This window comes from Malaya genurostris, chromosome 3 (genome assembly GCF_030247185.1).
Source record: "Malaya genurostris strain Urasoe2022 chromosome 3, Malgen_1.1, whole genome shotgun sequence".
NCBI classification, from domain to species: Eukaryota; Metazoa; Arthropoda; class Insecta; order Diptera; family Culicidae; genus Malaya; species Malaya genurostris.
The window spans coordinates 2,143,407-2,165,610 of record NC_080572.1 but is presented as its reverse complement, the minus strand read 5'-3'; the positions used below and the strand labels follow the sequence as shown (position 1 = coordinate 2,165,610).

The 22,204-nt window shown below is 36.6% G+C and overlaps 1 protein-coding gene across 6 annotated transcripts in view; it reads right to left on the bottom strand.

Annotated features, from left to right (window-relative positions):
• Positions 1-780: 780 nt before the first annotated feature.
• LOC131437093 (protein kinase C, brain isozyme-like) overlaps positions 781-22,204 on the bottom strand; it is a 122,654-nt gene continuing 101,230 nt past the window's right edge. For all 6 annotated transcript variants that reach the window (XM_058606192.1, XM_058606189.1, XM_058606190.1 and 3 more), the window contains 9 exons: positions 21,367-21,495; positions 17,975-18,128; positions 17,677-17,905; positions 17,305-17,610; positions 17,149-17,240; positions 5,723-5,924; positions 5,468-5,656; positions 5,266-5,406; positions 781-5,204 (listed from right to left, as the gene is read on the bottom strand). In XM_058606192.1, the coding sequence (XP_058462175.1) occupies positions 5,052-5,204; positions 5,266-5,406; positions 5,468-5,656; positions 5,723-5,924; positions 17,149-17,240; positions 17,305-17,610; positions 17,677-17,905; positions 17,975-18,128; positions 21,367-21,495 (1,595 nt within the window). In that variant the 3' untranslated portion in view covers positions 781-5,051. The remainder of the gene's footprint in view (positions 5,205-5,265; positions 5,407-5,467; positions 5,657-5,722; positions 5,925-17,148; positions 17,241-17,304; positions 17,611-17,676; positions 17,906-17,974; positions 18,129-21,366; positions 21,496-22,204) is intronic.

Genomic DNA, 22,204 nt, shown 5'->3' with positions numbered 1-22,204 from the left:
TTCCAGTTGTTCAATGAAATATTGAAAGTATACAATATAAAATTATTATAGCTGTTCAGACGTCTACTTGTTATGGTCATTTCGAAAATATAGTACAATATTCAAACTATAATGATTAGCAGGAAACACCTTTGTCAGAAGCATAACTTTTTTTAAACGATATATAGTCATATCGTAATGATCGTCGTAGAATACCGATACAACTGAACTCATCATTTTGATTTTTGAAGCGCTTTAAAACATAATTTCCCGGTATATGCTCATCAATCCCGTTCCGAAAATACTAACATTGTAAGGGTTTTTAAGCAATATCGATAAACCGGAAGTCGCCATTTTGGATTTCCGAACCCCTTCAAACATCGTTTTCCGTCATCTACTCATCAATCCCGTTCCAAAAATACCCATATTGTAGTAATATCCATGGAGCCGGAAATTGTTTTCATTGGATGCAAAAACCTCTTTTTACGAAGTTGGTTCGTAAAAAAAGTTTACATTATTTGGGATTTGGTTCGTAAAAAAAGATTACGTTATTTGGGATTTGGTTCGTAAAAAAGTGTTCGTAAACGGAGGTTTGGGTGTATTACGGAATTATTTTGCTCGGTTTCAATTGCTCATGGAACGTATCTCCCGTACAGACAACATCAGAATCGGATCTAAACAGGTAGAGCAGAACACATGGTTATAAACAATGCACAAGATCTTCGGATCGAACTCATCGAGATGAGAAAATGGTGTAGTTCCCGTTCGGCATGAAATGACTATCGACTTCAACGAGATATGTTTGTTTTCTACAGATAAAAGAACAGTACTTGTATTTTTGTTTGCAGTATTTCATCGCTTAACCAGGATTTTCTTTTTGCCCTTTCGCTCGCTATAAGAAGAAAGTAGAATGGTGACTTTCTTTTGCTTGTATCTTTTGCGTAGGACCAATCGAGCAGTAGTAGACCCATTCTAGCTGTCGTTTGCTTTTCAATTTGCTGCTGGTTGATGTTAATCTGTGTTCATGCTTTAATCATACGTTTTTATTTGAAGCAGACTATTTTTTACTTTGATTCAGTTCGTCCGAAAGTGTATTTCTGTTATGTTGTTTAAAAGTTTACTACTGTTGTTTAAAGTTTCTACTAATCAAAATATTAAACCACTGTTTGTTCACCTTGAAATAGTCCTCATCGAAACGCTAAATGCTTTTCTGTAAGTATTCGAATGTAGTGTTGGTGTGGAGTTGCATTTTTGTTTTTTTTTGTTGTTTTGCCTTTTTTAAACTCTTGAGTAGGTTTCTTATGTCTGTGACTATAATTAATGGTTGTTTTGTTTGAATAATGCAATCAATGTCGAATCGATTTACAATTAGAGACGTGAAAAAAGAAACACTGAAATATAAATGCTTGAATCTTTTAAAGTGTCTTTTGGTAGTTTTGTTATTTTTTTTTTCGCATGATAACAATCTCTTTAAGGTTAAAGTCAATGAGATGATTTGTAAAAGTTTAGCTAAAATTTCGGTTAGCTTGTCGTATCTTTTCACTTGATGGGTTTCGGAATCCAGAAACATGCATGCACGTCAAATGGTGAATTTGTACGTCTTGCCTCGTCCTTCAGCGACAGAGTTAAGCTGATCATCATCATCATCGTTTCGCCAGATACGCCAGTGAACATCAACTCTGTGCATAAGAGGGTTACAGAACTTCGCGCTTCTAGTAGTTTCACTTTTTATCTCACGCTTAATTTGAACTTCTCTATTATACATGTGTGAGTGTTTGTTTATGAGTGTGATTTCGCGATTCTCACAAATTGTTACAGATTTAAAAATTAAGGCAGTGGTGAAATAGAAATTTCCTTACACATTTTGCTTTTTTTTTTTAAATATTTATAAGTATTCATTTGTAAACTCTTTTTTATTTCTCACTTATTCAGCATTTATTTTCAGGTTCATTTAGTTGGGCTTACTTATTTGTTTGTTCTCTCTCTTTCTCTCTCTTGTCAGTTTATAGTTGTTGGTTGACTGCGATCGAACCGTTGCCTGCTGCGATTGTACATATTTTTCCCTAGTGACATATGTTTAGGATGAGAATGGACTATCGCACTGCAGGCGAGTGCCATTTCCGAGCGATTTCTTGGTAGCATTTATATTAGTTTGGTAACTGAACAATGGATGCCCGTGTCGCGTCAACCAGTCTACTTGGATCGGAAAGAAAAGCATATTCTATAGCGAAGGATTGTAGAACTAATTGCACATCTAAACTTCGTGTGTTGGTGTTTGATTGAGACAGACATGTATTTTGTTTTGTTGTTCTATATATGTTTGACTGTTGGGTTGCCTACTTTTTTTGTATAACAATAATACTCCTTCGTAAGGTGGGATTTCGTTGATGGTCAAGATTATCTCGGTCCAACAGTGGCAACGTTCCAACGACATCCGCTCAAAGTCCCAAGTTCTTCAACGGGGGTTTAACTACTTATAATTCGATTTAATTTAACTCTAGCATCTTGTTTAGTAGTTTTCTTTGTTTAAACTGTAGTTTGTTTAATGTTTCCAATGTAGGCAAGAACGCTTTAGAAATATATAGATAATGCGATTTCAAATTCAACAACATTCATAAAACTAGTCGAACGGATATCTGTTTAACATTAGTGACTATCAGTTGATTTTACTCTTTGTTTCACAAACAATATAACGCAATTGGTTCAAGCAAACTAAGAGTAAATAATCTCACGCAATTGCTCTTTTTCATCTGTGATCAATAAATATCTGTAAGGTGATTATTCCTATCGTTTTCTTTTATAACTGTGGATGTGTTCTACAGATTCTCCACCGAGAATTGGAATGCATTTTTTTTTCTTTGTTTTCAGTTTTAGTTGTTTATACTAAAGATACTTTCTCCTCGGTTTCTCAAATCGATTCCACTACTAAGGGCTATTCTTTCATATAGTTTAACTACATTCAGATTGTCAAAATTATAGTGAGATTTGCATCAGTTTGTCTTCATATTTTTTCATAGTTCAATATAGTGTCTGTCCACTTCTTCTCCATCGTTTTTCGTTTATTGTGGGTTTATATCAGTAAATATCCTAAGATCCTTTTTTTATCGTTTTCTGTATCTTTTTCTGTTAGCTACGACATACATATTTTTGTTTTGATAATAAATAGAAATACTAGATTCAATACTATGGTTTTTCTCTCTTGTCCATTTTGCGACACTTGTTCGCTTGTTATTCGTCAGATTCACTACTAAAAGGTCAACACTTATTCTCTTTGCATGCGCCAATGCTTGAGTATGTAAAACTCCGGTTCCGGAGGCTGCGTACGCAAGAATCTCACGGTTGAGAGGTGTTACCGTGTCTCTTTGAATTTTTGAAATGATCAATTTCCTCTATTATCACAATTATGATTTTATTATATCCATATTTTTTACTCGTTTAGATGTATGTTATTAAGTAAAAGAATAATATACTGTTTCCATATTATTTATATATAATATAAAGTGCAAGATTAAAGCTCCATTTTGTTGTTTCATTTCTTTACTGTTTATGTTTTCTACATGCTTTTCCCCTCTGCCGGCCTACAAGAGTCATACACAGTCGGGATGATTTTGCTTAATTATCATAATTATTGCTACTGAAGAATGGAAGTACTAATCGAAAACTGTCCACTGCGGATTTTTTATTATGCTTGTAGTGCTGCTTTCTATATTCAATTTAATGCAGCGTGGAAGCATAAATCAAGTAAGGCTTGATTTCTTACTGTACGGAGACACGGACAGCGCAATAGCATAAATAAAATAAACCTAAATTCCCCAGTATAATAGTACTGTAGTTGAGCAACCCGTGACACCAAAATGTAGAATGTAGAATGGATACGTAAATGCTCCCCAAAATGTATATACAAAGTTGCCTGCGCATTTAACACAACCACAGTAGCTAATGGAAAAAAGTACACCCATTTCTCACTTGAAGCGCTGTCAGTGTCACCGTACAGTGGGAAATCTAGGTTTACTCAATTTATGGCAATAGTGAGAAATGAGTAATTGCCCAATATCTATAGTGGTTGTGTGAAATGCGCAGGCAACTTTATGTATCCATTTCAGGTTGATTTTTGCACCCATTTTCACCACACGGCGCTTTCGGTATGAACGATTGCTCAATTAGATTACTGGACTCTCTAGGATTATTTGCTTCATGGTCGGAGTCAGATGATTGATTTTTATACCAAAAAAAGGCAAAAAACAGCGTGCTGGAATCTGAAAAAGCGACACAGTAGGCGCAGCAATTTTGCATTTTTACTTTTTTTCGATTGTACAACTGAAAGTTCGTGTATTGTTACTTCCGAAGGAAAATATTTTCTCCGTTTTGACGATTGTTCGATTGTAGTTCGTTACTGTCGGGTGGTTTCCACTACTGAAACATGTGTTCTTCTTATACATATGTATTCAAACATTTAAGATTTAAATAAAATATGTTTTTTTTTATCCATCTTGTATACTATAAGATTCCAAAAAGTATTCACATTGTATTCGCATTTTTAATTATAAAAGGGGTGTCTGTTTGTGTATAGTAGATAACAAGGTGCTACATTTTAGCAGGATTAACAGTATTATTAGAAATTATTTGGCCTGGATTTCAAATCTTTGCACTGCAGGGACACTACCGGTGCCCGTTCGCAAATGGAGAATCGATGGAAGGAAAATACTACTCGCGATCAAGCTGCCGCGAAGCTTGTAAAACGTTAGAAGTTTTGGTGTCGATTTTGATTAAGTTCTCTCGGGAGGAAGACGGAAACTGGTTCAGAAAAACTTTGGAACGCTAGTATGACTTTTACACGTATTCTACGGAGTACAATCGCGAACATTTCTTACACGTTAAAATGGGATTTTATTATATCTTTGGGATTGCAAAACATTCCGCTACCTTGCGCGACACTGAAATTGAGCAGAATATATTAAATTCCTGGGGTTATCAAGTTTACGGTCCCAGTCCACGGGAGAGACCTCCGATAAAATGTAGGTTCCTAAGTTATTATGCCTTCCGTAATCATCTCATATCAACGCACGAATTCCTTAGATGTATTGCACAAATTCCGGATTGAGATATGAGAACCCGTTGAACTCCGTTTGGTCGAGATTCATCATGAATAACTTATCGGTTGGTGTTAGGTCTGTCTTCTCCGAGGTGAACTGACGATCAAAGTTGGATACATCCTTACGGTGTTTCTGAAAATCAAGCATAAACATGTTCAGTAACGTCCTGTTTCAACCCACACTGGTCACTTACAATTTTTGGTTTGAAAGGTGGTTGAACTTCACGGTTTTCAATCTTTTCCCAATCGATACGACGGAAGAAAGCATGAGCTCTGACATCCTCTTCACCTCGCATTCCACAGCCAAGACGTTTTTGTGGATTCTTGGTTAGAAGCTGCAACAATGAATGGTAGTTAGTATGACCGCTCGTACGAAATAAACGAAACCTGTCTCACCCCCTTACAAACATCTTTGGCTTCTTTGCTTAGACTTTTCGGATATGACACGTTATGGTCGGTGATGGCTGCAAACAGTTCCTCCTCATCTTCCCCATCGAACGGCGGTTGACCGACCAGCATCTCGTAAAGAAGTACCCCGTAAGCCCACCAATCGACCGATTTTCCGTACGGTTGGTACAAAATAATCTGCAGTCAATGTTCGAATCATAATCATGCCATCGGGACAACGAATCGAAAAACCCCATAACTTACCTCCGGGGCGATGTAATCCGGTGTGCCGCAGAACGTCTTGGTAGTTTTGTCCCCGGTGATGCCCTCTTTGCACATACCGAAATCAGCAATCTTGATATGTCCGTCCTGATCCAGCAGTACGTTATCGAGCTTCAGATCACGGTACACGATGCCCCGTACGTGCAGATAAAATAACCCGATGGCGATTTCCGAGGCGTAGAAACTGGTTGAGAGATAGATCTATCTTAATAGTAGATATTTTTTCGATTTTTTAGGCTGGAATTCAGAAAATGTTTCTTCTTAGAGAAACAGAAAAATAGAGCAAACAGCCTCTCAATCCACTTAGTGGTGTGATCATATCTTTCTCTGGTCATTCAATTGTCTCATCAGAATATTCACGTCATTGACAAAAATTTAAATAGATCGTATAATTCCAAAATTGTTTTCGATATTTGTTTGTCGTAATGGGATAAGTATTCTATGTAAAAAAAATGTGGTTAATCGAATACGTCATCAATGCGATTATATGTCCCGAGCTAACAACCCACTTGGAAAGTGTTTAGATCTTGTTGGGCGTTGTGCGTTTGTTGAACTACATACTGAACGTTCAGTTTTTTTTTGTACAATTTGTTGTTGTTTTTTTTTGTTTTTTAGTTAAAATTGAATTATTAGGATTTAAATTGGGTGTTCATCCCTATTATATACATGATCTGGTAATAACCATGAAGATATCATTTGCTCCGTAATTCTGAGATTTTTTTGTAGAGAAAATTCTAAACCTACTTGTATTGTGTAATGGGGAAAAAGAACTTATATACTAACTTACTAACTTATACAGAGAGCCAATCGATTCGAGTGCATCGATTTTTGTCGGAATTTGCTTATCATATTATGTGACATTACATTTGTGAGTCTGTGTAACTCATTTGTACTAAACCAGGGTGGACACTTCAAAATCATTTTCAGAATTTTATTCTGAATCCTTTGAAGCGTTTTCTTCCTAATGGAACAACAACTTGACCAAATTGGTACTGCATAAAGCATGGCTGGTCTGAAATCTATCTTCTATCTCAGGGGTTCCCAAAGTGGTCGATATAGACCCCTTGGGGTCGATATCCTTTTTGCGGGGGTCGACCCCCTATTGTTTAATATAAGTTTGAATTTGAAATATTTACGCTAAAAAGTTGTGTTTATTTGACCATACGCAGAAATTGGTAAGTATTTCACATCAATATTAAAAAAGGTGGTCTGAGGCCTAAGTTAATTTTAGTAAAGGAATCCATGACCCAAAATAGTTTGGGAACCATCACGTAAGAACGGATGGACGGATTTACATGATTCTTTTTTTGTTTGATCAGTTTTTACCCCCACCGAGTCGTACATCAAAAAAATTAGGAAAAATTTCCGGAAAAGTGGGAAAAATCCATAAAGTTGTTTTGTATAAGCAATGGAATTTTCCACTGAAAAAGTCGCCAATGATTGCTAGATCATCGATAGGTGTTTGGAGCATAACGAGTAGCATAAGTGGGTCACCGTCGAAGAAAGGAATACTAGATCGTTGAAAGAATCCTTTGGCGCGCAACGAGTTGTTTTGTGTTGATTCATGTGATTCGTCATTCCGAGCCGCGTGCTTAATTGGGTATCAACATTATTGCTTGCTCAATGGTTTAATGATGGAACACATATGAGTGTTCTAGCTAAACCGTAAACAGGATCAAAAGTTCTAATATTGTTTACCAGAAGATGCATTGTGTGCAATGTAATCAGTTAGATGATTAATGTTGGCCATCGTAGACGTGAACAAATCACATTATAGAACGATTTTTGTACCAATCAATGATAGGATTCTGCTGTTTAAATAATGAGATCAAACAAAGAGGTTTGCCTTGCATTTAACATGCTGACGTTCGTTCGTGTCGGGTAAATTCTGGTGGATTGAAAACCATTAGTTGTGAGATTTTATGCATTGACTCGAACGATAAGCTGAATACTGGTACAATCACTCTATATGTTCACTAGGCTATAACATAAGAATTGCACATTATTGTCATTTTTATCTTTCTGATATAGATTCTCAGTACCGAACTCCACCATTAATTGTAGGTGGGGTACTAAACAAAATGATGTGACGACTAATGAGACGACTATTGTTACAACTATTAAACGAATGCAGTGTTCATGTAAAAGTTAATGGACACAATATTTAAAAGAATGGTAACATGAACTTTCGAATGTTCAAGAATAACTCATTTTATCTTTCGTTTTTTTAACAATATCAAACTAACTAGAGATTGCGAGAGAAGAAAAAATATGAAAAAATGTAGAGCCAAAGTACTCAAGGAAGAGTAAGGATTTGAAAATAAAGTGCGGAAAATTCGACGTAACAAGGTTCATTTGAGTAAGAAGAAGGTTTCTCGCATCTAAGCTTTTACCTTCTACTAGAGGATTCGAACTTAGCGATGCGAATCATCCGAGTCTCTGATATGTCAGAAAAATACTGACTGACCAGAATGATTCACTAAACAGTTCGTATTGTATCTACAATGTAGTCTTCAGTAACTGAAAACCAGAATTGTTTATAAATTAAAAGTACAAAAAAAAATTATCACTGAATTGTTAATCGAAAATTGTTCCTGTGATTGTCACACTACGAACATTAATCAAACACGACTAAATAATATCACCAGACTAACGAGAAGTGACGAACTACAAATCGCGAGGGCAGCTTTTGTAAATTTGCGGAATCGATTTAAAGTTATCATCTTACAGGGTCCGGCACTCGAAGTGTAACCAACTTCAGACCTTCGAGCCTGGTGTCAAGGTAAATGCGACATATTATCGGGAAAGTATTCTGGAGGTTGCTTTGAAGCCGTGGGCAGACAAACATCTCGGTGGCAGACCATGGACGTTTCAGCAGGACTCGGCACCGTCTCACAAAGCTCGAGTGAACCAAGAATGGCTGAAAAACAACGTTCCGAACTTCATCACGTCCACACAATGGCTCTCGAATTCACCAGATGCGAACCCAATGGATTATTCTCTTTGGGCCATTTTGGAGAGCAAAGTCCGAACTAAAAGATACACCAGTCTCGAGGCGCTGAAAAAAGTTATTGTCCGCGAGTGGGCCAAAATACCTGCAAGTTACATTCGGCCAAACGAAGCAACTCCTTCGCTCTCTCAAGTCATCAAGTCAAGGCAAAAGGTGGTCATATCGAGCAAAAGTGAAGTGTATCTGAATTTTGTATTATTTTTACACATTTTGTACTTTGAATTAAGTAAAAGTAATTTTCCAAACTGAATTTATGGCCTTTTTAATTGGTTACACTTCGAGTGCCGGACCCTGTATGTTATATATAAAAATGGATGTAAGTTTGTATGTTTGTAACGCGATAACTTCGGAACTACTGAACGGATTGCCACCAAACTTGGCACAGGTACTTCTTGTATTTCAGAGATTGTTTAGGGAGTATATTTATATGGGAGAGAGCGCAGCAAGTGTCATAAACCAGGGGGGGGGGGGGGGTTCATGGAAAAATTCAAATAACTTGACAAGAATCGATACGTTTTGAAGACCGTAGAACCATTGCTATCAAATTTGGCACAAATAAGCTCTTCAGAAATGATCATTAGGACATTTTCAGGGGGATAGTGTGTAGGAAGTGTCCTTAACAAGGGGGGAGAGGGTCAATGACGAAATTTGAACAGAATCGACATTTAGACTAGAAGGAGGGGTTTTTGAAAATAAATTTTAATCTCCCATTTTTTTACAAAACAAGAGAGTGGCAAAAATTTCAAGGTTGTATTTTTCTTTGAATAATTTCAAAGGATCTGGTTCCATTTCGCCGGGGAATTCAAAGAGCTAAGGGAAAATAATCTTTATCTGTCTATGAACGCGAGTTTATTTAAGTCTCAGCATAACTACGAAACAACTTAACGAATCGCCACTAAGTTTGGCACATGTACCAAAGGTGGGAATCGATATTTTTTGAAAAGCACAGATACACTAGTCTGGGTAATCCTGGAGGAGATCTGTAGTAAGTTTACTGACAAAAAGGAAGTTAAATCAAAATGGATTATAAGGTTATTTTCAGGGTGAGAGAGAGTAGCAAGTGCCCCGAACATGGAAAGTGGAAGAGTTTTACGAAAAATTGGTACATCTTTACGAGTACAAAATATTTCTAGCAACTGAGAGAGGTTCACAAAAATATTCACAAGAGGAAGGGAAAATAAGTATTCTCAACATTGATCTGAATTGACGAAATCATACAATCAATGTGCATTTTATTATGTAAATTGAGAAAACTGTCGACTCAAGATGATAGAAATAGGATTACAACAACATTTCTATTAACTGAATCATTATTCTATAGGTTTTCCTTTCCGATGAACGACCAAAATGGTTAAAACCTTGGTAAAATAAATTATATAAAAACGTCATTCTATAGTACGAATGTAGTTATGATGTTAAACTGCCTTTCGTTATAAAATAATCATTCTCAGGTGGAAAATTTTGAACAATTCATGATATCATAAAATTTTTATAAAGAGGAGGGAGTAGCAAGTGATTATATCCATGGAAGCCAAAGGTATTGTAGATCGATTGTGACGAGGAAGTACGGAAGTACGTTACAAGCACATATAGACATGAAACTCGGAGCTTACTAAGAAGGTATTTATAGAGAGAAAGGTGTTTTAAATGTTCCTAACAAAATGGTTCAAATATGAAACTGACCCAATTTGTCGAGAATACCATGAAAATTATGATTATTGTGAAATCTGAGATGGGACACTGATCATTCGCCGTCTGAACATGAACGGAGTATTGTTCGATTGGGTTTCCGTCTAAGTTATGTTTCACTACAGTCGGAGTATTTCACTAAGCAGGACAACTTCGAGAGTTTTTTTTTCGACCTTCCCTTCACGAAACATTTCCGAGCAACGCCGGGTAATTCAGCTAGTATGATATAAAATTAGACAGACCCTTCAAGGCTGTCTTGAAAGGTTTATCTAATGATCAAAGTACTAATAGGATTAAAAATGAAATAAAAGAATTGATTGGTTTTGCCCCTAAACCACGCTCTGGAATTTCCCATGAACTTTACTTAATACACTTCAATCGAAGTGACCTAAACAATTTGAAAACTTAGAAAAAGTACGTTTCATTTCCCACATTAAAATTCATTGGGAACATTATAAACGGCATAATCGTATTGCTAACTTAACGCAATGTCGTCGTTGCCAAGGCTTCGGTCATGGAACCAAAAATTGTCATATGGATATACGATGTTTGAATTGTGGTAAATCGCATTCGAAAGACGTTTGTCGAATGAATGAAACCACTGATAAATTTTCATGTTCAAATTACTCTGGAAATCATAAATCCAATTATTTGAAATGTACTGTCAGGGAAAACTTTTAAACGCTCGTTCGCTTAGACATCAAGCCAAATCAACGACCTTAAATTTACAGAGCATACCTGAAAATCAAAAAAACCGTTACAAATGCCACGCCTAATTCTTCCAAGGCACTTATTTCTTCAAATTTAAAACAAAAAACAGGTACGCCTTCCAATTCGTCTTTTAACGAAAACAATTTATTGACAGGTAGATCGACCTTGTCATCATCTTCTTCTAATGTCAGTTATGCTGGTATATTAGGTAGAAATCTACCACCTATTTCTTCTAATGTAAATAATCAAAACACAGGACCGCCTTGCAGTTCATCTTCTAACGAAAACAATTTATTAATAGGTAGATCGGCTAAATCATCTTCTTCTAATGGCAGTCTACCTACCAATGCCATTCGCTTCTTTAAATGAAGTTGATTTAGGCGATATAACGGAAAATAAAATGATCTACTTACAAGACCAACTTTTTCAAATGATCATCCGAATAAATTCGACTTCATCACTTTTTGAAGCATTTCAAATCGGATGGCAATTTGCAAATAATATTATAATGAATTTAAAATTTAACAGTGATGTTAAATAATTATTTGAATATTTTAAATTGGAATGCTCGATCTTTAAAATCGAGTGAAGATGAATTTTATAATTTTCTCAAAGTTAACAAAATTCATATTGCCATTGTGACAGAAACTTTTCTTAAACCAAAGGTCAAATTGAAAAGTAATCCACATTATGTGGTTCATCGATTTGACAGGTTTACTGCAATGGGTGGTGGAGTTGCCATTTTTGTCCAACGGCAAATTAAACATCGAATTTTACCTTCTTTCAATAATAAAGTTATTGAAAGCTTGGGAATCGAAGTTGAAATCATTCATGGAATTTATTTCATCGCTGGAGCATATTTGCCATTCCAATATACCGGCGAACAATTAAATTGCTTTAAAGGCGATTTACAAAAACTTACAAGATATCGACCGATTTTTTTCGTAATAGGGGTCTTAAATGCTAAGCATGTTCAGTGGAATTGTAGGCAAAATAACAGTAATGGTAAAATACTTCATAATCAACTCTCAGCTGGTTACTTCACAGTTTCACAGTTTTTTTGATCTGGTTCTAACAGATCAAAGTCACATTTGTAGTGAGCCAATTACACATGCTGACTTTGACTCAGATCATCTTCCTGTAACATTCAGACTTTCCAACGAATCTTTAATTAATCCAATTAGTTCTATATTCAACTATCATAGAGCTAATTGGTTGGATTACAGATCTCACATAGAAAATCATGTGGATCATGAAACTATTTCAGAAAATTCTGCGGTCATCGACACAGCAATTGATAATTTGAATCATTACATTATCGAAGCTAGAAAACTTTCAGTTCCCAAAGCTCAAACCAAATTCAATTCTCCTATCATCGATGACAATCTTCAACTGCTCATTCGGTTGAAGAATGTTCGTCGACGACAATATCAACGTTCTCGTGATCCTGCTAGGAAAAACATAGTCAAGGATTTACAAAAAGAAATTAAACATAGATTTACTCTTTTGCGAAATGAAAATTTCGCTAAAGAAGTTGAACAAATTAAACCTTAGAATATTCTGGAAACTTTCTAAGGTTCTTAAGAAACCTCAGAAACCAATTCCTGCTCTCAAGGAAGGAAATCAAATACTTATTACAAATGGCGAAAAAGATCAAAAACTTACTCAGCAACTCGAGAGTGTCCACAATTTTAATTTGAACGTTGTGAGTCCTATTGAAAATGAAGTCTCACTGAAATATGATCATATTTCAACTCAAGTGATATTACCAAATGACATTATTGAGACGAATTTTTATAAAATTAAGTCAATTATTAGGAAGCTTAAAACATGAAGGCTCCTAGTAATGATGGAATCTTTAATAATCTTATTAAAAATCTTCCCGATGTTGCCTTGAGACTCCTGGTTAAAATTTTCAACAAGTGTTTTTCATTAGCTTACTTCCCAAAAAGATGGAAAAACGCTAAAGTAATTCCTATCCTCAAACCTGATAAAAATCCAGCAGATACATCAAGTTATCGACTAACTAGCTTACTTTCTTCTATCAGTAAACTTTTTGAAAAAAGGCGGGTGGGTAATGTCAGAGACATAACTGGATGTCGTGAATACGAAAACAACTGACATGTTCCTTAACACTTCCGAATATCAATTGTATGAATTATGCACGCATTCCCCTTTTTCACATTTTTCGCAAAAACAAAGAAAGCTTCACTTGATCTCGATTATTGTGAATTTCACACAGCGAAAAGTGCACAAATCTAAGCAAACTGTTCTTGATTTGTAGTAAACTGAGGATATTTCCCTACGATTTGCGAACAACAAATCCTAATAGTTCTTTAGAAAACTTTTAGAACCATTAGAACGGCTGATATTGTGCAATGCTCTCCATCGTTGTTTTTTTCCCAATGCTAATGACTGGCAGCTGTGACGTAATCGCTCTTGTCGAAAGCGTGCAGACGACACAAAACACATCTGCTCGCAGTGGCGATACAATCCAAACTGATTCAAGTTTTGTTGAGAGGCTTGTTTCTACCTGATTTCGTTTGTAGCTTTTTCACTAATGGGCGGTCCTAACGGCTATAAAAATAGCCGCATACAGAATTTTAATGTCGATTATTTCATTTCGGATTTGCATATTTTATTGAAAGAAACTATCAATATGCTGAAGGGACTCGTTTCTAGCATTCACAAGGACCAAATTGAGGAACTCACTGCGATATTCACCACTTTTCGGAACATTTTTCCCGGACGATTTGTTGTACAGCAGCAGATATTTTGTTCTCTTCCTTAGAACGCGTTCTGATTCTTATCACTCTCTCAGAGGGTAAATTTTGAAAAGGCACCCCATAGTAAAGTAAGTCGTATTCACGACAAAAATGGGTTGTATAGAGGTACAGTAAAGTAAATTCCGCATAATTCTTTAGGAGTAATTTTATGGTTTTAAGAACAACCGAATAGAAGTCTGGAATAGAGAACTGGACCCTGAGTTCAAGACCTAAATTTAGATCCAATAACACTCAGAATCCAGTTACATTCGCTGCTGGTTCTCGCCTTGGTGGCCAGCAAACGAATGAGAGATGCGACCTGAGCGTTTGAGGTTGTAACCACGCAGAAGGTGCATTCTCTCTCGCTGCTGGTGGAAAGTTTAACTCCCGCTGCTGCTGCTGGCTGGTCCTCGCGCCTCGATGGCCAGCAAGCGAATGAGAGATGCGACCTGAGCGTTTGAGGTTTTTATTAACCACGCAGAAGGTGCATTCTCTCTCGCTGCTGGTGGAAAGTTTAACTCCCGCTGCTGCTGCTGGCTGGTCCTCGCGCCTCGATGGCCAGCAAGCGAATGAGAGATGCGACCTGAGCGTTTGAGGTTTTTATTAACCACGCAGAAGGTGCATTCTCTCTCGCTGCTGGTGGAAAGTTTAACTCCCGCTGCTGCTGCTGGCTGGTCCTCGCGCCTCGATGGCCAGCAAGCGAATGAGAGATGCGACCTGAGCGTTTGAGGTTTTTATTAACCACGCAGAAGGTGCATTCTCTCTCGCTGCTGGTTGATGATTCCACTCCCACGACGTCTGCTTCCATCGAACGCACAAGAAGAAATGATCGATTTTCGACCACGGTTCCCCTTTTATACGCATTCAGTTGAAGATATGTGCCTGACTATCTCAAAATCGTCGTCCTTGCGCGAAAAACCCAAGCGAAAGTAAAAAGTTTTCCGCGTTGTTTTCAAATTTTAAGAAAACTTAATTTTTGAGTTGTTTGTGGTTATCGCACACTGTTCAAAATATTATCCTGAATTCCTGATCATATTTTTGATGAAATGGTGAAAGAATTATGTTGCTACCATTAATACAAGTCGAGATATTCGCGATTAAGTTCTGCCCATTCTTCCATATGGCTAATTTTGAAAAGGCGCCCCATAGTAAAGTAAGTCGTATTCACGACAAAATATCTTGTTGAGAATGATGTCTCATATAAATGAGAATTCAATTTTTTTTACCAGAGCAGTTTGGATTTCATCATGAACATTCAACAATCAACTACTCATCAATTTGTCAGAGTAACGAACATGATAAATGCAAATAAATCTTTTGGGTTGTTTGGCACAAAGGTTTAATAGCAAAAATGTCTGATATCCAGTTTCCTATTTATTTGATCAAAATGATTCAAAATTATTTAACTGATCGTACTCTTCAGGTTAGCTCTCAGAATTGTAAATCTGAATTGCTACCCGTACGAGCCGGTGTTCCGCAGGGTTCGACTGTAGATCCAATCTTGTATAATATTTTCACTTCTGATCTTCCAAATCTACCCGTTGGTTGTCAGAAATCGCTATTCTGTGACGACACAAGTCTGTTAGCCACAGGTAGAAATCTAAGAGTGATCTGCAGTCGCCTACAAAGAAGTTTAAATATTTTCAGTAATTATCTGTCAAAATGGAAAATTAAACCAAATGCAGCAAAAACGCAATTAATTATCATTCCTCATAAACCAAGAGCTTCTTTTCTTAAACCAAACAATAATATCATTCTCAAATTGAATGGCTTGGAATTGACATGGTCTGATCAAGCTAAATACTTAGGTTTAACGTATGACAAAAAACTCACTTTCAAGGATCACATTGCAGGAATCCAGGCGAAGTGTAATAAATATATTAAATATTTATATCCTCTTAACACATGGATCAATAAGTCCCGACACTAAAGCAGAGATGGCGCTCGTAGTAAACCAGTAACCACGTCTTTCTAGAGTACTAACCTTTGCTTGAAACGGGTCAAAATTTTAAGTCGATCCGACCAGAAACATTTCAGTTATCGAGGTTGGAGTAAAGTCGTTTTGTAGTTTGTTTGAAAAATGGAAAAAACCGAGTTTCGTGTTTTGATAAAACATTGTTTTTTAATGGGTAAAAACACCGTGCAAGCGAAACAATGGATTGAAAAATGTTATCCGGACTCTTGCCCATCAAAAGCAACGATTTGTCGGTGGTTTGCCGAGTTAAAACGTGGTCGTCCCTAAAATTTGATTATGTTGATGAATAAAAAAAAATTGCAAAAAAAATGTTGTTTCCATTGTTAGTCTCGGGACTTATTGATCCATGTGTTATAAACAGAAATTCTAAAAAAAACTCGTTCTTTTCAGTACCACCGATATTCTGTTATAAAGAACTATGCAAAATATTTTTAATATTGAACTGTGTATCAGAATCTTTTTTCAACCTTAGCTGCCGAGTGAATCCATTAACTGCTAAATAAATCCATTCAAGAGACTCCGGTAATGTTAAATTGATTTTTTGTGCATGAAAACCAATAAAGACTAAAAATTACTTCTATGGGTGCAATTTTAAAAACAAAAATGAATGAAAATCCCAATTTTCAAATCTATGGTATTAGTGGAAGACTCCTTTCACTTCGTCTGCACTGTACGTTTCGTCAAACTATTAATCGTGTTCATGTTTCTTAACTCTATTCTGTAAGCAGCCTAGAAAGTCTGTCGGCTATATTTCACACGAAGCCTCAACATCACGTAGCAGAGAGCTTCGTCCAATTTCACTTAGTTCGTGCGTTAAATTGATTATGCGGTAATTATCGCCCTTACGCGTCACAACGGAGGACATCGAAAAAAAACAGGTGACCGTTTCATGCAATGGTCGTCCGGTACGGTACGGTACTGCTAATAATTAGGTCGAAAATCCCAACCGCTAATGCCATCCAAATCAGCAACGGAACTGGCTGGAAAAAAATAAGTTAATCCCTTCTGTTGGTGTTTGGCTAGCAAATACAAAAAAAAAAACACCAACAACGAGAAACTAATTATCGTTTCCTTTCATCCGTTTGCCACGATGTTCTTCTTATGTTCAAAGACCTGAACCGGAAAAGTGGTAGAAACTCGCCGCGGGGAATAACTGATGACATTAGGTCACCTAATATCATTTGATGGGATCATGAATCCAAGTTTCGGGTTGGGTTTATCATTATAGAAAAAAGGATATTTACTTAGTGATACTTACACTGCAACCGGTTCCTTGAATTTGCCACATTGTTGAATTTGAAACATGAGATCACCTCCGTTGACGTACTCCATCACGAAATACAATCGATCCTGTCAATTAGAAAATAATTGCATCAATAAACCCTCTTCACTTATAATGGGAACTCATCCGTACCATAGTTTGAAAACAGGAATGCAGCTGCACCAGGAAGGGTGGTTTATGAGATAAAGCAAGTACCCGCTTCTCCACCATGGTGCACTCAACATCGTCGTCCTGGATGATGATATCCTTTTTCAAAATTTTAATCGCATAAAGCTCATCGGTTCCCTTCCGCTCTGCTAACAACACTTTTCCAAATGAACCTTTACCAAGAACCATTAGGAAGTTGAAATCCGTAGCTCGTATCACATCCTTTTTGCCCATGTTATGAGGAACATCCTTATCACCGATTACAGGTATCTTTTTCGAAATGGATGTTTTCTACATTGAGAAAAAGATAAAAATCAAATTTATACTCTTAAATAGCACTGAGTACTTTAAACCTACTCTCATCTGACTCTTGAGTTGCACCAGATCGGCACCCTCTTCTGGCACCGGTACGTTGTAGAAGTCACCCTCTTCCTGAGTAAGCAGTTTGAACCAACCATCGACCGGATTCTTCAGAATCTCCGATATTCCGAACGACAACGAACCCATGAAATCATTTCGTGAGGTCCTATCCCAATCCCAAACCTCGATCAGTATGCGTCTATCCTTGTCTTCCGGTTTAAGCTCACTAAAAATTAAAGTGAAACAACTCGTGGACTCGTCGTAAGAAGTATAAGAATTGCTAAAAACTACTTACAAAACAAGTGTCTCATTCCACACCGGATTTAGCGATGCCCGAATGGTTTTCGTTTTCTTCTTGACATTGTCCGAATCTGGAATGAGCTTGATTTTTACATACGGGTCACTCGAACCGTTCGGGTCCATTGGGATCAGGTTGCGACCCTGTTTCACTGTGGACGAAGAAAAGACATGCCATAAGACCTCAAAGAACTATTCACCCTTCTACATCAAATAGAAGTCACTGGTTGTACGGCAAACTTCCTACTTATAACAGAATCCCTTTCCCTACATTTACAGCCTATTTATAAGAGCAACATTGGATAACTCCTTTCATAAACGAGGCGAATCAAACAAAACAAGAAAGTTTTCCCAAGCTAACCTAACCCTAAAATGTTTTACAGCATGCTTCTCTACAGCGTTCCATTTTACCATCATCACATCAGCACAGCAGACATACCGACAGTACATCCGTAGCAAGGGGAGACCACGTGGAGCCTGAAACGCTTGCTTTGATGAAAATACATATAACTCACCAGCAAGGCTACTGTTCAGACGACCACCGACGGTGGGGAGGAAGAAGAAAAGTGAAAAATGGAAATGGCATTTAATTTGGTAGATAAAATTATCAAACATTATACTCAATGGGATCCTGTTGCAAAATTATGTCTGTGAGGGCGAAGGAGAACCTTCGTTTTTCTCCAAGTGGATGATTCTCGTGACCAAGGGTAGTGTAATGCTGTATATAAATAAATGTCAGGTGATTTTGATTAGCAGCTATAAGATCTGGGACTGCTTTCTAATGACTCTAATGTTTATTAGGAGCGAAAAATGTCATCAAGATAAGAGAAAAAGAAGCGCTTTACTGTATGGCAATGGCGTCTTCATTATTATGTTAAGACGAACATTTCTTAAATTTAGAAATCTTTGAATATTGAAAAACGAGTTATTCAAATCGAATTATTTTCCTCAAGCCTAAAAATAGATAAAAACAAGTCAATTTGTACCATGACCAAAAAACATGAATGCTCTAAACCAACAATCATCATTTGAAAGAGTAGCCAAATTACCGCAAACCAGTGTAATTTCAAAATCAAAACCAGCCCTGCTGTCACTCACCGTGCAGGATGTCGAAAGCAATAGACTTTGGGAATGCGGATCATTCGAAAGCTCACACTAGCTATTAGTTACAGCACGTTTTCAGTAGGCCATGTTCCGGATTATTGGACACGGTGTGAAAGGAGCGACGATCAGAAATGTAGGAGATACAAAAAATACGACCGGAAGCATGTTCTCTGGTGTTGCCGTGAGTGTAATAACTTACCAACAGCAAGCCAAAAATGTGCGGTTAGAGATATGCTCCCTGAATAGCACTTGGATGGAATGAGGCGGAAAATCAAACGCAGCAGGGAACAGCAGGAAGAATCAGTCAGGCGGAAAAGGAAAACCCAGTAGAGCGAGTGAGCTTTTTCCGTTATCTGCATATGTGTTTTATTACTTGGGATACGAAATGGTCGGAAAATAACGAAATAACAGTAGCTTCACTCGACAAGAACATGCCAATGGATCACTGGTTTTTGGATATATTTCAGGAACAATGTGCAGCACATTGTTACTGTTACATAAAGGTATGGCTCTTGGCAGGTAAGATGATAAATATCTGGTTTTGGTTTTGTCATGGTCTTGTCTATGGATGTTTTTAGTTAATAGCATAAAATCATCCCTTCTTCGGAAGCCTTTTCAAAATAAGCAATTCGATTTTTGATTTCAGATTTTTTTTTACAGATTTCAGATATACGATATCATTGTTCATCTTTTTACTTTTAAATTCAAGTAATCTTCTATCTGCTTCCCAATAACCTAATTATCAAATGCCGAATTCTGGTTCCTGGTTGCCGATTTAAGATTTTGATCGATTTCTTGACTTTCTAGACCTTAGGGACTTTCTGGACCTTCTGGAATTTCTGGATTTTCTTGATTTTCTGCATTTTATTGAGTTTCTTGATTACCTTGAAACCGACTTTCTTGATTTTCTGGACTTTCTGGAATTTCTCCACTTTCTAGACTTTCTCAATTTTCTGGACTTTCTGAACTTTCTGGACTTTATGGACTTTCTCGACTTTCTCGACTTTCTGGACTTGCTCAACTTTCTGGACTTCTTGATCTTCTTGATCTTCTTGATCTTCTTGATCTTCTTGATCTTCTTGATCTTCTTGATCTTCTTGATCTTCTTGATCTTCTTGATCTTCTTGATCTTCTTGATCTTCTTGATCTTCTTGATCTTCTTGATCTTCTTGATCTTCTTGATCTTCTTGATCTTCTTGATCTTCTTGATCTTCTTGATCTTCTTGATCTTCTTGATCTTCTTGATCTTCTTGATCTTCTTGATCTTCTTGATCTTCTTGATCTTCTTGATCTTCTTGATCTTCTTGATCTTCTTGATCTTCTTGATCTTCTTGATCTTCTTGATCTTCTTGATCTTCTTGATCTTCTTGATCTTCTTGATCTTCTTGATCTTCTTGATCTTCTTGATCTTCTTGATCTTCTTGATCTTCTTGATCTTCTTGATCTTCTTGATCTTCTTGATCTTCTTGATCTTCTTGATCTTCTTGATCTTCTTGATCTTCTTGATCTTCTTGATCTTCTTGATCTCCTTGATCTTCTTGATTTTCTTGATCTTCTTGATCTTCTTGATCTTCTTGATCTTCTTGATCTTCTTGATCTTCTTGATCTTCTTGATCTTCTTGATCTTCTTGATCTTCTTGATCTTCTTGATCTTCTTGATCTTCTTGATCTTCTTGATCTTCTTGATCTTCTTGATCTTCTTGATCTTCTTGATCTTCTTGATCTTCTTGATCTTCTTGATTTTCGTGATCTTCTTGATCTTCTTGATCTTCTTGATCTTCTTGATCTTCTTGATCTTCTTGATCTTCTTGATCTTCTTGATCTTCTTGATCTTCTTGATCTTCTTGATCTTCTTGATCTTCTTGATCTTCTTGATCTTCTTGATCTTCTTGATCTTCTTGATCTTCTTGATCTTCTTGATCTTCTTGATCTTCTTGATCTTCTTGATCTTCTTGATCTTCTTGATCTTCTTGATCTTCTTGATCTTCTTGATCTTCTTGATCTTCTTGATTTTCTTGATCTTCTTGATCTTCTCAATCTTCTTGATCTTCTTGATCTTCTTGATCTTCTTGATCTTCTTGATCTTCTAGATTTTCTTGATTTTCTTGATCTTCTTGATCTTCTTGATCTTCTTGATCTTCTTGATCTTCTTGATCTTCTTGATCTTCACTTTCAGTATTTTCTCGAATTGCTTGACTTTCTTGATTAGCTTGACTGTATGTTTTTTGATACGCAATTGTGATTAAGTGAGAATTCTAAAAAACACAAATAAATCCCTTCACTTACCTTCAATGTTGAGCTTGTTGGCCTGGTGTGTAATGGCTAGCTGGATACGTCCTCTTCGCTCGGTGTGGTCACATCCGCATAGATTCGGAACGCTCTCCTCGCACCGTTTGTGTACGTTCATATCACATGCTATCCGGATTTGATTCCCGAGAAACGCATACCGTCAGTGTCAATATCGTCGCAGCGGGCGCAGATCAGGTTGCAACAATACAAAATGGGAAAGAAGATTAAACAAAACACGAAGCACTGCAAAGAGTTCCTTGCTGAGAGCAGCACACCGAAAACGAAAGAGAGTTTATGAGATGAGAGAAAATGGGAACATAAAAGAGAGTATGATGCATGGTATTTATGGTTTTGGAAAGATTGTTGGACGCGGTATGATTTTTTTATTTCCTGATTGTTTTTATTTGGATAGAGATAAAATTTGAAGAAAACCGAATTATGAAATATCATCAGATAGAAACCACAAGAAAGTTTACTTTTATGTTTGTAGTTTTGAACACCGAACAATGCAACAAAGAACAGCATGCGGAATATTATTTCAAAATAGTACATAGCAACAAAACACAACAGCAAGCAAACAGCAGACTAATTAATCCAAAGATTTAATAGCGAATGGTTGAATAAGACACTTGATATTAGGAAAATATTTTAAATGGAAACAAACCAAACGTTAAACTCATAGTTCAAATTTTGATAGTAAAAGCAGTGTCGGTAAAGTATAAAAACATTATTCGTTTTGAGCTAACATAAAATCAGTTTAATTTAGTGTCTAACATAACAAAGAAATTGCAATGTGCTTAAAAATTTGATTTTTTTTCTGAAATGGAACCCCCCT